General features: G+C 43.9%; 1 protein-coding gene across 1 annotated transcript in view; it reads left to right on the forward strand.

Moving 5' to 3' along the window:
- The first annotated feature begins 13,641 nt into the window (after positions 1–13,641).
- The window catches only part of IL15RA (interleukin 15 receptor subunit alpha), a 48,848-nt gene continuing 47,021 nt past the window's right edge, over positions 13,642–15,468 (forward strand). The window contains 2 exon segments of the mRNA XM_040645459.1: positions 13,642–13,683; positions 13,685–13,898. Of these exon segments, the coding sequence (XP_040501393.1) occupies positions 13,657–13,683; positions 13,685–13,898 (241 nt within the window). The 5' untranslated portion in view covers positions 13,642–13,656.

The following is a 15,468-nucleotide window of genomic DNA, read 5'->3' on the forward strand; positions in this document are numbered from 1 at the left end:
GCCCTACAATTGGAAATAGCTTTCTTTAAAAGATTACATTCTCATGAACAGTTAAAAGTAAAGTAAAAAAATTAGGAGCACCTGGGTGGCTCAGGCGGTTGAGCAGCTGACTGGGTTTCGGCTCCAGAGAAATAGCACCAATAAGATATTACGAAGCCCGAAGATCTCCGGTTGGCAAGCTGGACACCCAGGAGAGCCAATGGTGCAGTCCCAGTTCCAGCAGAGTTAAATCCCAAGGCGTGAGACTGATGTCCCAGGTCACACAGAGGCAGGAAGAGTTCCCTCTTACTCAGCCTTCTTGTTCTATTCAGGCCCTTAGTGATTGCATGAGGCTCACCCACGTCAGGGAGGAGGACCATCTGTTTTTCTCAGTCTATGGGATTCAAATGCTAATCTCATCTAAAAACACCCTCGCAGACACACCCAGAATAACGTTAGCCAAGTGTCTGCGCACCCTATGGCACAGTCAGGTTGATACATAAAATTAACCATTACAGCTACAATAATTTTTTTAAAGAACCTGTAGATTCCTTAGAGAACCAGAATTAGAAGTGGATCCTGAGCATGGGACTGAACTGCTGTGATCTCATGACCAAAGTGGAACAGGTGAGGAGTTGTGTCTTACGGATGAGCAAAGAAAGTGGTTTCTTGAGATGGAGTCTACTCCTGGTTATGGTGACAACAAAGGATTTAGGATATTACGTGAACTCAGTGGATCAAGCAGTGGCAGGGTTCGAGAGGAGTGACTCCAATTTTGAAAGAAGTTCTACTGTGGGTAAAATGCTAGCAAACAGCATTGCATCCTACTTGTTCTTTTTTAGTGGTTACTTTAAGTTTCTAATATATCTTTTTTTTACTTGTCACAGCCTATCTGCAAATAGTATTGTTGCACTTCACCTTAAGCATAATACTCTTTCACCAGTATATTTCCTCTTCCTCTTTTGCATCCTCTAAGCTATTGTTGGGAGGCATTTTACTTCTACAAATGCTTCTCATAATACATTGACACTATTTTTGCTTTAGAGCGTTAATTATCCTTAAAAGAGTGTAAGAACTAGAAATAAGTGTTTTCCATATTTGCCCACATTTTTTACCATTTCCAGCACTCTTCATTCCTATGTGTAGAACAAAATTCCTGTCTAGTCTCATATTCTTTCTGCCTCAAAAATTTACAAGCCTACCTTCTTTTACTGTACTTTGCTTTATTGCACTTTGCAGACACTGCATTTTTTTTTTTTTTTTTTTTACAAATTAAAGGTCTGAGGCAACTTGGGTTAAGTCAGCCCATCAGCGCCATTTTTCCAACAGCATTTGCTCAGCTCATGTCTCTGCATCTCATTTTGGTAATTCTCGCAATATTGCAAACTTGTCGTTATTATTATATTTGCTGTGGTGCTCTGTGATCAGTGATCTTTGATGTTACTATTGCAGCTATTTTGGGGTGCACAGACTGCACCCATATAAGATAGCAAACGTAACTGATAAATGTGGTGTGTTCTGATTGCTCCGCAGACTGGCCTTTCTTCCATCTCTCGCTCCCTGTCCTTGGGCCTCTCTCTTCCCTGAGACACAACAATATGGAAATCAGACCAATTAATTACCCTACAATGGCCTCTAAGTATTCAAGTGAAAGGAAGAATCACATGTCTCTCTCTTTAAATCAAAAGCTAGAAATGATTAAGCTTAGTGTGAAAAACATGTCAAAAACCAAGATAGGCCAAAATGTAGGCCTCTTGCAACAAACAATTGTGAATGCAAAGGAAAATTCTTGAAGGAAATTCAAAGTGTTACTCCAGAGAACACACAAATGATAAGAAAGCAAAACAGACTTACTGATGATACAGAGAAAGTGTTAGGGGTCTGAATAGAAGATCATACCAGCCACAACATTCCCTTAAGCCAAAGCCTCATCCACAGCAGGGACCTGACTCTCTTCAATTCTGCGCAGGTTGAGAGAGGTAAGGAAGCTGCAGAAGAAAAGTTTGAAGCTAACGGAGGTTAGTTCATGCGCTTCAAGGAAAGAAGCCGTCTCCGTAACATAAGAGTGCAAGATGAAGAAGCAGGTTATCCAGAAGACCTAGCTAAGATAATTACTGAAAACTGCTACACTGAACAACAGATTCTCTAAGGAGACAAAACAGCCTTACTGCAGAAGAAGAGGCCATCTAGGACTTTCCCATCCGGAGAGGAGAAGTCAGTGCCTGACTCAAAGGACTTAAAAACAGGGCGACTCTCTTGTTAGGGGCTAATGCAGCTGATGACTTGAATGCTTACTGACCATTCTGTAATCCCAGGAACCTTGAGAATGATGCTAAATCTATTCTGCCTGTGCTCTATAAAGGGAAGAACAAAACCTGGATGACAGCACATCTGCTACAACATGGTTTACTGAATATTTTAAGCCCACTGTTGAGACCTACTGCTCAGAAAAAAGGATTCCTTTCAAAATATGACTGCTCACTGACAATGCACCTGGTCACCCCAAGAGCTCCAACAGAGATATACAACAAGATTCATGTTTTCCTGTGTGCTAACACAACATCCATGCTGCAGTCCCCGGATCAAGGAGTCATTTCAACTTCCAAGTCTTATTATTTCACAAATACATCCCATAAGGCTGTGGCTGCCAAAGATAGTGATTCCTCTGATGGGTCTGAGCAACGTAAATTGAAAACCTTCTGCAAAGGATTCACCATTCTAGATGCCATTAAGAACATTCATGATTCATGGGGCGCCTGGGTGGCACAGCGGTTAAGCGTCTGCCTTCGGCTCAGGGCGTGGTCCCGGCGTTGTGGGATCGAGCCCCACGTCAGGCTCTTCCACTGGGAGCCTGCTTCTTCCTCTCCCACTCCCCCTGCTTGTGTTCCCTCTCTCGCTGGCTGTCTCTATCTCTGTCAAATAAATAAATAAAATCTTTAAAAAAAAAAAAAGAACATTCATGATTCATGGGAAGAGGTCTAAATATCAACACTCACAGGAGTTTGGGAGTCAATCCCAACCCTCATGGATGACTTTGAGGGGCTCAAGACTTCACTGGAGGAAGTCACTGCAAATGGGGTGGAAACAGCCAGAGACCCAGAATTAGAAGCAGAGCCTGAGAATGGGACTGAACTGCTGTGATCTCATGAGAATCATGAACAGATGAAGCGTTGCTTCTTCTGGATGAGCAAAGAAAGTGGTTTCTTGAGATGGAATCTACTCCTGGTTAAGTTAACAACAGAGGATTTAGAATATTACGTGAACTCAGTGGATAAAGCAGCAGTAGGTTTGAGAGGACGGACTCCAATTTTGAAAGAAGTTCTACTGTGGGTAAAATGCTATCAAACAGCATCACCTGCTACAGAGAAATCCTTTATGAAAGGAAGAGCCAACCAATGAGGCAAATTTCATTGTCGTACGAGTGTACCTGAGTTATGGAGTCCAGACAACTGGGTGAGCAAGTAGACCCAGCTAACAAGATAGTGGCCTTCAAAAGCTACTTAGATCTGATCTAGAAATGGAATGTTATAGGCCACTGATAGAACCAGATGTTGCCTCAAAGACCCAAAGCATAAAATATTATAAACTGGGCTAGGTAGGTAACATGACGAGTCAGAATTTCTCCCTACACTTGAACTCACCAGATTAAATGAAGAAATGACCAGTGTTAATATGCCTTTATAGACAGACTAATTAGAATAATCTTGAATACCTTTTAACCTTAAAATGTTCTTGCAACTGTATTATAAATTCAATTATTTATTGTTTATATATAATAATAACAGGCTTCTTTTTCTTTAAAAATACAACATAATTGTATGTGCTTTAAAAATGAAATATAATAAAATTTATTTTAAACCACTAATGAAGATGTGAGGATAGGCTTAATAGTACATCAAAATTGATGAAAATAATGAGTACACTATATATTTTTCCTTCCATTGCAGAAATGAAAATAACATGGCTAATAAAAGGAAAATCTATGAGGAAAAAAAAACCCAACCCTATCTGAAATGTAACTTCTCTTTTTAGGTGTGTTGTTACAATATCATTTAGTTGTTAATAAGAGAGAACCTGAAAATAATAATGACAAATAAGATACATATTTAATATCTCTTTCTATTCAAGAAGTTCAAAGGAAGATGGTCCAGGCTGGTTTGGTCCTCCTGGTATCAGGGACCCAAACTTTTCTATCTTGTTTCTACTTTATGGGTGACCTGTGGCTTGCATTATCAAGAATTCTCAAGTTCCAATATGACTGCTGGAGCTCCAGTCTTTATGTCTGCATCTCAGCTAGAAAGGAGGAGAAAGAGCAAAGAATGGCACACCCCCTTCTTTTCAGGTTGCTCAAAATGAGTCACTAGATATAAAGCATATATCTGTTTTCAAATTTCTTTTGCAACTAAAAGAGCAAATAAAAATTGTCTATTGGTTTTGGAAGAGTGTGTAAAGAGAGTGTCTGGAACATATGAACTATCATTTAGGTATGCAACAATCTTGCCTAACAGTCTCCCAGTCTACCAAAATCTAGACTTTAAATCTCTTATTGGTTAACTATTTTAGAAACATTTTATCTTTTCATTTAGTTGGAAACATTATCATTTTAGAAGCCTGTTTACTTTAGGTATATTATTTATTTAAAACAGCTACTTTACACTAGAAGTCTCCCTAATTAAATGATCAAAGTAAACTTTCACTGGAAAGCATATCTGCAAAACTGTATTACAGCTGTTGGCTTGCCATGTTTCAACTGAAAAAAAATTACCCAGCTTTAAAAATAAGATGTTTAACATTCCCATGAGAATTTTTAAATTTAATTTTTAAAGCAGATAATACAATATGTTTCAAAAATTCTAAAAAGGAGATTAATATTCAAAAACATAAATAACTTACATAACTTAAAAAATTTTTAAAACCTGATTAAAAAATGGGCAGAAGACATGAACAGACATTTTTCCAAAGAAGACGTCTAGACAGCCAACAGGCACATGAAAAGATACTAAACATCACTGATCATCAGGGAAAGGCAAATCGAAACCACAATGAGATGCCACCTCACACCTGTCAGAATGGCTAAAATCAACAACACAAGAAACAACGGACATTGGCAAGGGTATGGAGAAAGGGGAACCCTCTTACACTGTTGGTGGGAATGCAAACTGGTGCAGCCTCTGTGGAAAACAGTATGGAGGTTCCTCAAAAATTAAAACTAGAACTACCAGAATTCCAGCAACTCCACTTCCAGGTATTTATGTGAAGAAAATGAAAACACAATTCACACAGATGTATGCACCCCTGTGTGCATAGCAGCATTATTTACGGTAGCCAAGATACGTAAACAACCTAGGTGTCCATCTGTGGGTGAATAAATTGTTGTATGTGTACACAATGGAATATTACTTAGCCATAAAAAAGAAAGATCTTGCCATCTGTGACAACATGAATAGGACTAGAGGGTATTATGCTAAGTGAAGTCAGACAAAGTCAGACAAAGACCATATGATTTACCTTATATGGGGGAACCTAAAAAACAAAGAAGCAAATAAACAAAACAAAATGGAAAGAGACTCACAGACACAGGAAACAAACTATTGGTTACCAGAGGGGAGGGGGTGAAGAGATGGGAAAAACAGGTGAATAGGGTTGATTAAAAGGTACAAACTTCTGGTTACAAAATAAGTAAGTCACAGGGGTGTAATGTACACAGAGGGATTATACTCAATATTGTGATAACTTTGTATGGTGACAGATGGTAACTGTACTTCTCACGGGGAACATTTCATAATGTATGAAACTATCAAATCACTTTGATGTACACCTGAAACAAATAGGATCTTAATGTCAATGTGCTTTAAGAAAAAAGGAGGGGCGCCTGGGTGGCTCAGTCAGTTAAGCATCTGCCTTCAGCTCAAGTCATGATCCCAGGGTCCTGGGATTGAGCCTGCTTCTCCCTCTGCCCCACCCCCACCCCTGCTTGTGCTCACTCATGCGCGCATGCGCGCTCTCTCTCTCTCTCAAAATAATAAATTAATCTTAAAAAATAAGAGGGCAAAAAAGTTTTTTTATAACTACACAGTATTCTCTTGTATGCATGCTACGTAATCCATCCAGTCATTTCCCTATTGATGGACATTTGGATTATTTCCAATTTTCACAATTATTAAGATGCTTTTTAATACATTGTTTATGATGTAGCTGAAGAAATCACTTGGGGGAAAGAGAGAGAGAGAGAGAGAGAGAGAGAGATGACTCTAACTACAACTCTAACCCCAGAGAAAGAAAGTAATTTTAAGTTCATAAATAGCTTATGTTTCAACTCAAGATCCATAAATTCTCACATTTAAAAAATTACAATATTTATAATTTTATAGACATTTTATTCTTAACAGGTTAGGTCAAGGATTTTTTTTTAAAGCTGATGAAAACTATGGATCCTTTCTGCAAAAAAAGCACACACAGAAAAAAAAAAAACACCAACTTTTTGCAAAATGTTCCAAGAGGTTATGGGTTAACTACCAATCATCCCATGATTGGTCATAGATCTAAGATTTTAAAATTCATGACTCAAACTCATTCCTGTAAACTACTCTTTCTGATTTCTAGCATGGTGAAGGAAGAGAAACACAGTTACTTTTTTATTTTTATTTTATATTTAGAGAGGGAGGGGTGAAGGAGCAGAAGGGAATGAGAGAGAGAATCAAGCAGGTTCTACATCCAGCATGAACCCTGACATGGGGGGTTTGATCTCACAACCCTGATATTATGACCTGAGCCGAAATCAGGAGTCCAACACTTAACCGACTGAGCCACCCAGGGGTCCCGGGCAACACTCTGAATAGTTGTCTGAATAAAAGATTACTATATGTTAGATGTTGCAAAGACTGTGGAATGGGCTTTGTTTGGCTTGCATGGTGTTTTGATTTTTTTTTTCCTAAGACAACAATCACTATTTGTAAACTGGAAGATTTCACGGAAGGATCTATATTTTTTAAATTTCTTTGAAAACTGAAAATCTGGTGACACTGGACACACATTGCACCCTTACGGTCTACAAGCACTTTCTTCCCACTCTCTCTTGTCTCCCACTCAACATCCCTGCTGTCTGGCCCTTCTAGACATTTGGGTTTGAGATTTCCAGATATATCTTGGGTTTGCAATATTGAAACCCTCAGGTTTTCTCCCTTTCTTCCTCGGTTTTATCCTAGTTATTTAGGGAAGAAACAAAATACAAAGCTGAAAGCAAGAGATTCTTTAAAGGTTTTTCTCTTTTTCCAAGTTCTCTTCAGTAGGAGATGAGATGAGGAAGGTAGGCAAGGGTTGCGGAATGGAACAGTAAGGGCAGACCATCTTCTGTAAAGAGGAAGAAAGAATCCCATGGGTGAAGGACCAGTTGGGCTCCTAGGTAGATGAAGATCTGTAGGGGATGCTTGTGGTGTAATTGGGAGTGGAAGACGAAGCCATTTCATCTTATTTGGGTGTAGTCTCACTGTAGGAAGTGATAGCAGGAACATTAGGAACATTGGTTCCAGCTGTTGGAACTTATGTAGGGTGGAGTTTCTCTTACCATCTGCTCATAGGGCCTCCCCAACTATCTTCTTGGCGCTCTGGCATCCTGCCTTGACAGATGGCTCTGGCTTGGTATCATAGATGGTTCTAGTATTGCTCTCAACACTCTCAACTCCTGACTTGGACTTAACATTTTTAGCTGACAACTTTCTCTACAATCATCTTAGGTAGTTTACAAAGAATATATCAGTGTGTACCGGAGTTGTGTTAAGAAAAATAGGTCCGGGGGTGCCTGGGTGGCTCAGTGATTAAGTGTCTGCCTTCGGCTCAGGGCATGATCCCAGGGTCCTGGGATCGAGCCCCGCATCGGGCTCCTCCGCTGGGAGCCTGCTTCTTCCCCTCCCACTCCCCCTCCTTGTGTTCCCTCTCTCGCTAGCTGTCATTCTCTGTTAAAATAAATAAATAAAATCTTAAAAAAAAAAAAAAAGAAAAGAAAAATAGGTCCGGGTCAATAAAGTTGGAAAGCCACCAGTAAAAACCACAATAAGCAAAGAGACCATTACAACACAGTGTGATAATAGTACAGACAGAGAGGGGCCGACCCCAGACAGGGAAAGGGGGTCAAGGATTGTTTTCTGAAGGAGGTTCTTGAGCTGCATTTTAAAGGACAGGCAAATTGCAGTAGATGTGGGGACAGATATTCCCAGCAAAGGAAACTGCACAAAGGCTCAACATCCTTGTGACTCAAATAACAAGTACAGTAGTAATAAGATACACGATGTGAGTAAGAGGAGGAAGGGACCAGATCAGGAATCTTCCGCTCATCACTGGTGATGATTTTATACTGAGTTTATACCGAAGTCAGTGGAGAGCCACTGAAGGATGGGGAAGTATACAAAATTTAATTTCGGTTTTTAAATTTTTTAATGTTTATTTCCTTACTTATTATGCAGATTACTGCAGGAGCCCTCTAACTGGCCTCTTTGCTTCCACCGGCCCCCAGTCTACTCTCAACACAGAGTGATCCTTAAAAAATAAACTCCAAATGCCTCACTCCTCTTCTTCAAACCATACAGTGGCTCCCCATTTCACACAGGGCAAAAGCCGAAGTCCTTACACATGCCCCATGTAGCCTTGTTCCATGATACCTCCAATCTCTTCTGCTAATACCCTCCCCTTGCTCACTGTACTCCAGCCAGCCACTCTCTGGAATTCACCACGCATACCACTTCTGGCTAAGGACGTCTGCATGGGCTGTCTATTCTATCTGGAATATTCGTCCTCCCCACAGTCATCCACCCAGCAAACACCCTTGTCTCCTTCATGTCTTGGCTCAAATGAGAATATACTTAAAGCTGCACCTTTCCCATAAAACATTCTTGATCCACCTTTACCCTATTCTTCTTTTTCTCTCTATGCAGTATTTTACAATGTCCTATATAATCTATCTTTACCTAATGTACACACGAGTGTTCTGCATCGTAATAAGCAATCAGTTACTTTGTCTAAAAAACACTTTTTTACATTCCATTATTCTTCTATAGTGTCTTTTCATATATATAATGTTATTTTATATCCATCAAGATGGGCCACAGGGCTGTGGTTTCAAATAGTGTTTTTGTATCGAATTTCTTTTCTTTAATTTTTTACTTTTTAGATTCCATATATAAGAAAGATCATACATTGTCTTTCTCTGTATTATTTCACTAAGCATAATGCCCCTGGGATCCATCCATGTTTTCACAAATGGCAAGATTTCACTCCTCTTTTTATGGCTGAATAATATTGCCGTGTGTGTGTGTGTGTGTGTGTGTGTGTGTGTGTGTGTGTGTAAAACAATTTCCTTATCCATTTACCCATTGATGCACTCAAGTTGTTTACATATCTTGGCTATTATAAATAATGCTGCAGTGAACATGGGGGAGCAGATATCTTTTCCAGTTAGTGTTTCTGTTTTCTTTGGATAAATACCCAGAAGTGGAACTGCTGGGTCTTACAGTACTTCTATTTCTAATTGTCAAAAGAAACTTCCTACTGTTTTCCATACTGGCTGCAGCAATTCACATTCCCAGCAACTGTGCACCAGGGTACCTACTTCTCCACATCCTCACCAACACTTGTTATTTCTTGTCTTTTGATAATAGCCATTCTGAAAACAAAAACAGCTATTCTGACAGGTGTATCATGGTTTTGAGCTTTTCCATATATTCACAAAACCCTTCCGCATCATAATTCTCACCCATATGCACAAAAGCGGATATCCACAGGGCTTGTGCAGGAGAGGTGCAGACAAGGTATTGCCAAAATAATAGTGGCAAACAGTGGCTTCTAACAAGTGTGTGGGGGGGATGTAATTCAGTTTTTCTCAAAGACTGAGAAGCGGTTCGAGAATTATCAGTGCTGCTGTTTTATCTGCATGACATCCATTCGTTGCTGTCTTTTCTGCGTGCACAAGTACTAAGAAAAGAGCTACCTGGCCAATAGAATGCAGACTGGAGAGAATACGGCTTCAAAGTCAATTAAAAAGTAAACTACCCAAACAACTTGGAGTTCAAAAACAGAACAACTTTAAAGAGTTGTTAAACTCTCTACTCTGACATGTTTAAATATTTAAAATTCAAAATCCATTTCGTAGCATAATTTTTTCAACTGCCAAAGCGATTACGTCATGGGTATGAGACTCCAGATTAATATATCTGGATGAGTTATCAAGAAATGAATTGACTTCTTGGCGATTTTTGCTTCCCAAGAACCATCACAAGGAAGAAAGTAAGAGGTGATTTTCCCCAAGACCAGGCAAGCTTTGATACCAGATTTTTGTTGATCTTGGCAGGTAGATCTCAGAGCCAGATATGATACGACTTACAAAAATAAGGAAGTGGGATTGCTTTATATTTTGAGTACTGAGAAGCAATTCTTTCTCTTACATCTCGCTTTTGTTTTCTGTTCTTCAGCAAAACTCCTTCTATGGGCAGAGTAGTTTCCTTTCATTCCCTTCACCTCATTTCCGTGCACCTTGGTTTCCCCAGGCAGCCGCAGCAGCTGGATGCCCTTATGCTGGTCCCATAGTTCCTAGTCAATATCTGCCACAGCCAAGTACATCATCACTTGGTGAGCACTAGAAATGCATCACCCCCCGTTCTGAGAACCTATTGTGCCTACTTCCTACATGGTCCCATCAGTCTTCTTGCTGTCCTTCAAGCATCTTTGAATTACCACATGACCCAACAATTCCACTCCTAGGTCACTAAAATGAAAACATTTTACACAAAAGCATGGATGTGAATGTCCACATATATGACAAAACTGGATAGAACCAAACACACACACACACACACACACGCACGCACACACACACACAAATGAATGCATGGGAAAATCTGACAAAATCTGAATAAGGTCTATGCATCCCATTAACGTCCATTTCCTGGTGGTGCTACTCTCCTTAGTTATTCATAACAGCCCCCAAGTGAATATAACTCAAATATCCACAAACTGGTGAATGAATAAACAAAATATGTAATATTTATCTAATGGAGTTATTATTCAGTCATAAAAAGGAAGGAGGTGCAGATATACACTACAACATGGACAAAACCCGAAAACATTATGCTGAGAGAAACCAGACACAAAAGGACATGCTGTATGATTACATTTATATGAGTTATTCAGAATAGGCAAATCCACACAGATAGAAGTAGATTAGAAGTTACCAGGGGCTAGGAGAACAGAAACTGGGAGTGACTACTAACACACTGGGTTTCTTTTTGAGGTGACAGAAATATTCTGGAACTAGATAGTGGGGATGGTAGGGCAATATCTTGAATATACTAAAGACCACTGAGTTATACACTAAGAAAAATGGTGAATTTCATGTTATATGAACTTAAAAGTTTAAGACAAGAAAGAAAGAAAGAAAGAAAGAAAGAAAGAAAGAAAGAAAGAAAGAAAAAGAAAGAAAGAGAAAGAAAGAAAGAAAGAAAAGGGGAAAGAGAGAAAAGACTCCATTAGCCTTGAGCCCCAGCTCTCCCCTTCTTGGTGACACAATCTGACATCTTACCCTCCAGCTCCAAGGGTCCACCATCTATCCCCCCACAGAGGACAGCCCACGGCTGAAGAGCCCACCACCAGACATTGTCCTTCCTGACCCCACAGCACTGTTCTCAACTTCAGCTCTGCTCTGAGTGATGGCTGCTGGCCACATTCCCCACCCCTGTCTGGACATGCTGATTTGGAGCCCCCAAAGGAACGGCCACCTGCCTCACCCCAAAGTATAGACACTGTACATCAGGAATCCAGCCATTCTGCAGTCAGTTCAATTTCCTTTGGCCTGAGAAAATGGGTCTTGGACTCCATTTGCAGAAAGAAAAATACCATATTGTCATGGGTGGAAGTTATGTTAAAGTCCTAACCCCCAGTACCTTACTGGATATAATGTCTTTACAGGGGTCATCAAGTTAAAATGAGATTATTTTAGGGTAGCTGGGTCCTAATCCAATATGACTGGTATCCTTATAAAAAGGAGAAATTTGGACACGGACACACACAGAAGAACGATGACGTGAAGATATGCAGGGAGAAGACGGCCATGGAACTGGAAAGATCCACCTACTAGCCCAGGAACCATGAGAATGGCCAGCAAACACCAGAGTCTGGAAGAGGCAAGGAAGGATCTGCCCGAGAGCCTTCCAAGAGAGCATGGCGGTGCCAACCCTGCTGGCCTCTAGAACTGGGAGACTCAGTTCGTGTTGTGTTAAGCCCCCTGGTTTCGGTGCTTTGTTATGGAGGCTCTAGAAACTAATGCCTGCGTAAAGCACAGGGCTGTCGGAGTGTGGATGGCAGAGATTCCTACATTTAAAAAAAGAAACCATCAGTGCTACTCATAAATGGAGTAAACTACTGATAGGACAACCTGAAGGGATCTCGAGGGAGCTACACTGGGAGGAAAAAAGTCCGCCTCTAAAGGTTACAGACTGAATGATTCCATTCAGAAGCATTCTTCCAGTGACAAAATCCTAGAGATGGAGCACAGATCCGTGGTGGCCAGGGCTTGGAGAGGGGCTGAGAGGAAGGCGGCTGTGGCTGTAACAGAGGAGGGGGAGGGATCCTTGTGATGGGTCCTGTGCCGTCTTGACAGTGTGGTCACAGACGGATCCCTGTGTGACAACCCTGCGTAGAGCTGACTACCCACGCAAATGAATGCATGGAAAACCACAAAATTTGCTGCAGGCCGTGGGTCTTCATGAAGGTCATTTTCCTGGTTGTGATACTGTATGATAGTGATTCCAGATGTTACCACGGAGGGAACAGACTGCAGCCCAGAGAGGTCTCGTCTTGCCTAATTTCACTCGTGTAACCGGGAATTTCTGACTATGCACCCAGAGCTTTCTCGTTACGGACGGGTCTTCAATAAAGTCAGGCTTCACTTGAGATCCCGAAAAAGAAAGAAAAAACCCACCTGCAAAAGAGGAAGACGGCAGAGTAGAAGTCGTCTAAAGAGAGGCACTGAGGTGCCGAGAGGAGTAACTGTCAGGCCCTTCATCCTTCTCCTCCCTCCCACGCCCCCTTCAACTGTCTGACGTGTTCTCGGGGAAGAAATGCGCAGCTGGACTGAGGCACGGTGCTGGAACCAGAGGCGCAGCGGGCACGAGCAGGCGGCACAGGAAGCAGGACACCCGACCGGCCACACCGCGGCGACACCTCCGCGGTCACCCAGACCGGAGATACCAGCGCGGCGCACTCGCCCGCCAGCCCGGCTGAGCAGGGACACTAGGAAAACTCAAGTCGGAGCGACAGGCGGACACAAGCGCAGGGAAGTGATCCGGCGCCGAAGTCAGGTGTGAACGCCCACCAGCCGTGCTCACTGATAAGAGTTCGCTTCCCGATGGGGCCGCCTCCCTCTGCGACGGGACACAAGACCAAGTGGACTTCTGGGGTCCCCAGAGGCGAGGAGAGAAGAGGAGGGGAAGGACCCCAGGCCTCTGCAGGTGACGGTCCGGGTCCCCGCTCCGCGCAGCCAGCGGCGCTCCGGGGACGCGGGCGGCCGCGCGGGGGGCACGACGGCTGCCGGGGCTTTTTCTAGAGGAGGGGGTGGGGATGCTGAGTCACGGATCTGTCACTGCTTCTTACCTCTCCCCAGCCCTCCGGGGGCTAAAGGAAAAGCGAAAGCGAATGCGACTCGCGGGGCGGCCAGTCCCGGGAGCTGCGCCCGCCACCTCCTCCGGGACTGTCCGGCATCTGCCCGCGCGGCTGCGGGGCGTCGGGGCCGCTGCGAGCCCAGGGGCCGGCGGCCGGGAGTGCGGCCGAGCGTCGGGCCATGGCCCGGGTGCGGCTCTCTGGCTGCAGGGTCAGCGCCCTCCCCGCCCTGCTGCTGTTGCTGCTGCTGCTGCTGCTGCTCCGGCCGGCGACGCCGGGTAGGGAGAGGCGTGCGCCCCTGGCGGGGCGGCGGGGGAGGCGGCCGGGGCGCCCGAGGCGGGTGGCAGCGGCCGCGACTCGGTGCCCGGGAAAGGGCGGTGAGCCCGCGGGGCAGAGGGGACGGGGCGCTGCGCCCGCGCGCGGGGACACGTGCAGGCAGCGGTGGGGAGGGCAGCGCCGAGAGCCGACCCGCCCCAGCTTGCAGGGTCATCCAGGGAAGGGAGTCGTGCGGCCAGGCTTTGAATTCCACGTCTTCCCATTTCCGAAGCAAAGGGAAGACGCTGGGTTTGCAGCGGCGGCTCCGGGTGGGAGTTTCACAGCAGTTTAGAGAAATGCGTGAAGGCGGTTCTCCGAGCCCGACGAGGAAAGCTGTGTAGATGCCGCACCGCACGCAGTACCCGCAGGGCTGCGAGGAAATCGACCTGGTCTCTGCCCTCAAACAAAAGCAAATAACACGAGTGGGTGATGGCAGGATGGGGTAGAGACTGCGTCCCTGAGGACAGAAACGGTGTTGGGCAAGTTGCGTTCCTGCGGCACCTGGAAGCCACTCCAAATTCTTAAGCAGCAGGAAACCGTGGAAGGGCGCGGGAGTGCTGGGGCTGCCTGGAATAGGCGCGCTCAGGCAAAGGGGGAAGAAATGAAGTCGGTGATGGCTTGGTGTATTCCAGATGAACGTAGGTCGCATAGATAAAATCTCGGCAGGAAGAGCCCAACGAGTGACTCATAGATTTTCATCCCGGGTAGCTAGACAGGAGGGAGGAGGCTTTACCCTTGTCGGCGCTTCTTATCATCAGGGAGCAATCTGAGGGTCTGATGAAAGCTAGGAACCCTCTCCCCAGAAAAATTCATGAATGCACATGCATCTAATTTGGGGTCCAGGGACCCATTAAAGCCCATTCATAGATTCTCCAAGAGTTAGTTAACCCCATGATCTCTCTGTGTGTGCGTGTGTGTGTGTGTGTGTGTGTGCATGCGTGTGCTTTAAGGCAAGCCTCCCAATAATTTACACCCAGTCGGGCGAGCTATCTCCCCAGGACTTGCTCAGAGGCATCTGCCCACAGTTGCCGCAGGCCCGCTTGGTGTGAACCCTGCAGCTCTGCAGGGTTTCATCAAGTTTTATTTCCTTGAGACTATGAATTTTTCCCCGCACATCTGAGAATCTGACTTATGTTGGTGACCCAGTCAGTTCCTCTCATGTCCCTAGCCAGGGTGCCCGGTAGCCAGCCGACTGGGGCACCTCTACCAGCACCGTGTGAAAGTGAGGCGCAGCTTTAGTCCAAGCCCAGCAAGTGCAGAGAACTCTGCAGGCAGGACCTCCAGAGCGCATCACCTACAGCCTCGTGTTTGACCTCACAAGGGCACTGCTCCCATTCCGCAGCTCCTGGTGTTTCCTAGTGTTTCTTGAACGGGTTTAGTGAGATATAATAGATAATAAACTTCATACATTTAATTACATGATTTGATACGTTTGGAGGTAAATGTATACATACACTCATGAGACCATCATGATCAAGAAGGTAAATCTAATCATCACTACCAAAGTTTCCTCTTGTCCTGCATAACCCTTAC

This window comes from Ursus maritimus, unplaced genomic scaffold (genome assembly GCF_017311325.1).
Source record: "Ursus maritimus isolate PB19 unplaced genomic scaffold, ASM1731132v1 scaffold_31, whole genome shotgun sequence".
Classification (NCBI taxonomy): domain Eukaryota; kingdom Metazoa; phylum Chordata; class Mammalia; order Carnivora; family Ursidae; genus Ursus; species Ursus maritimus.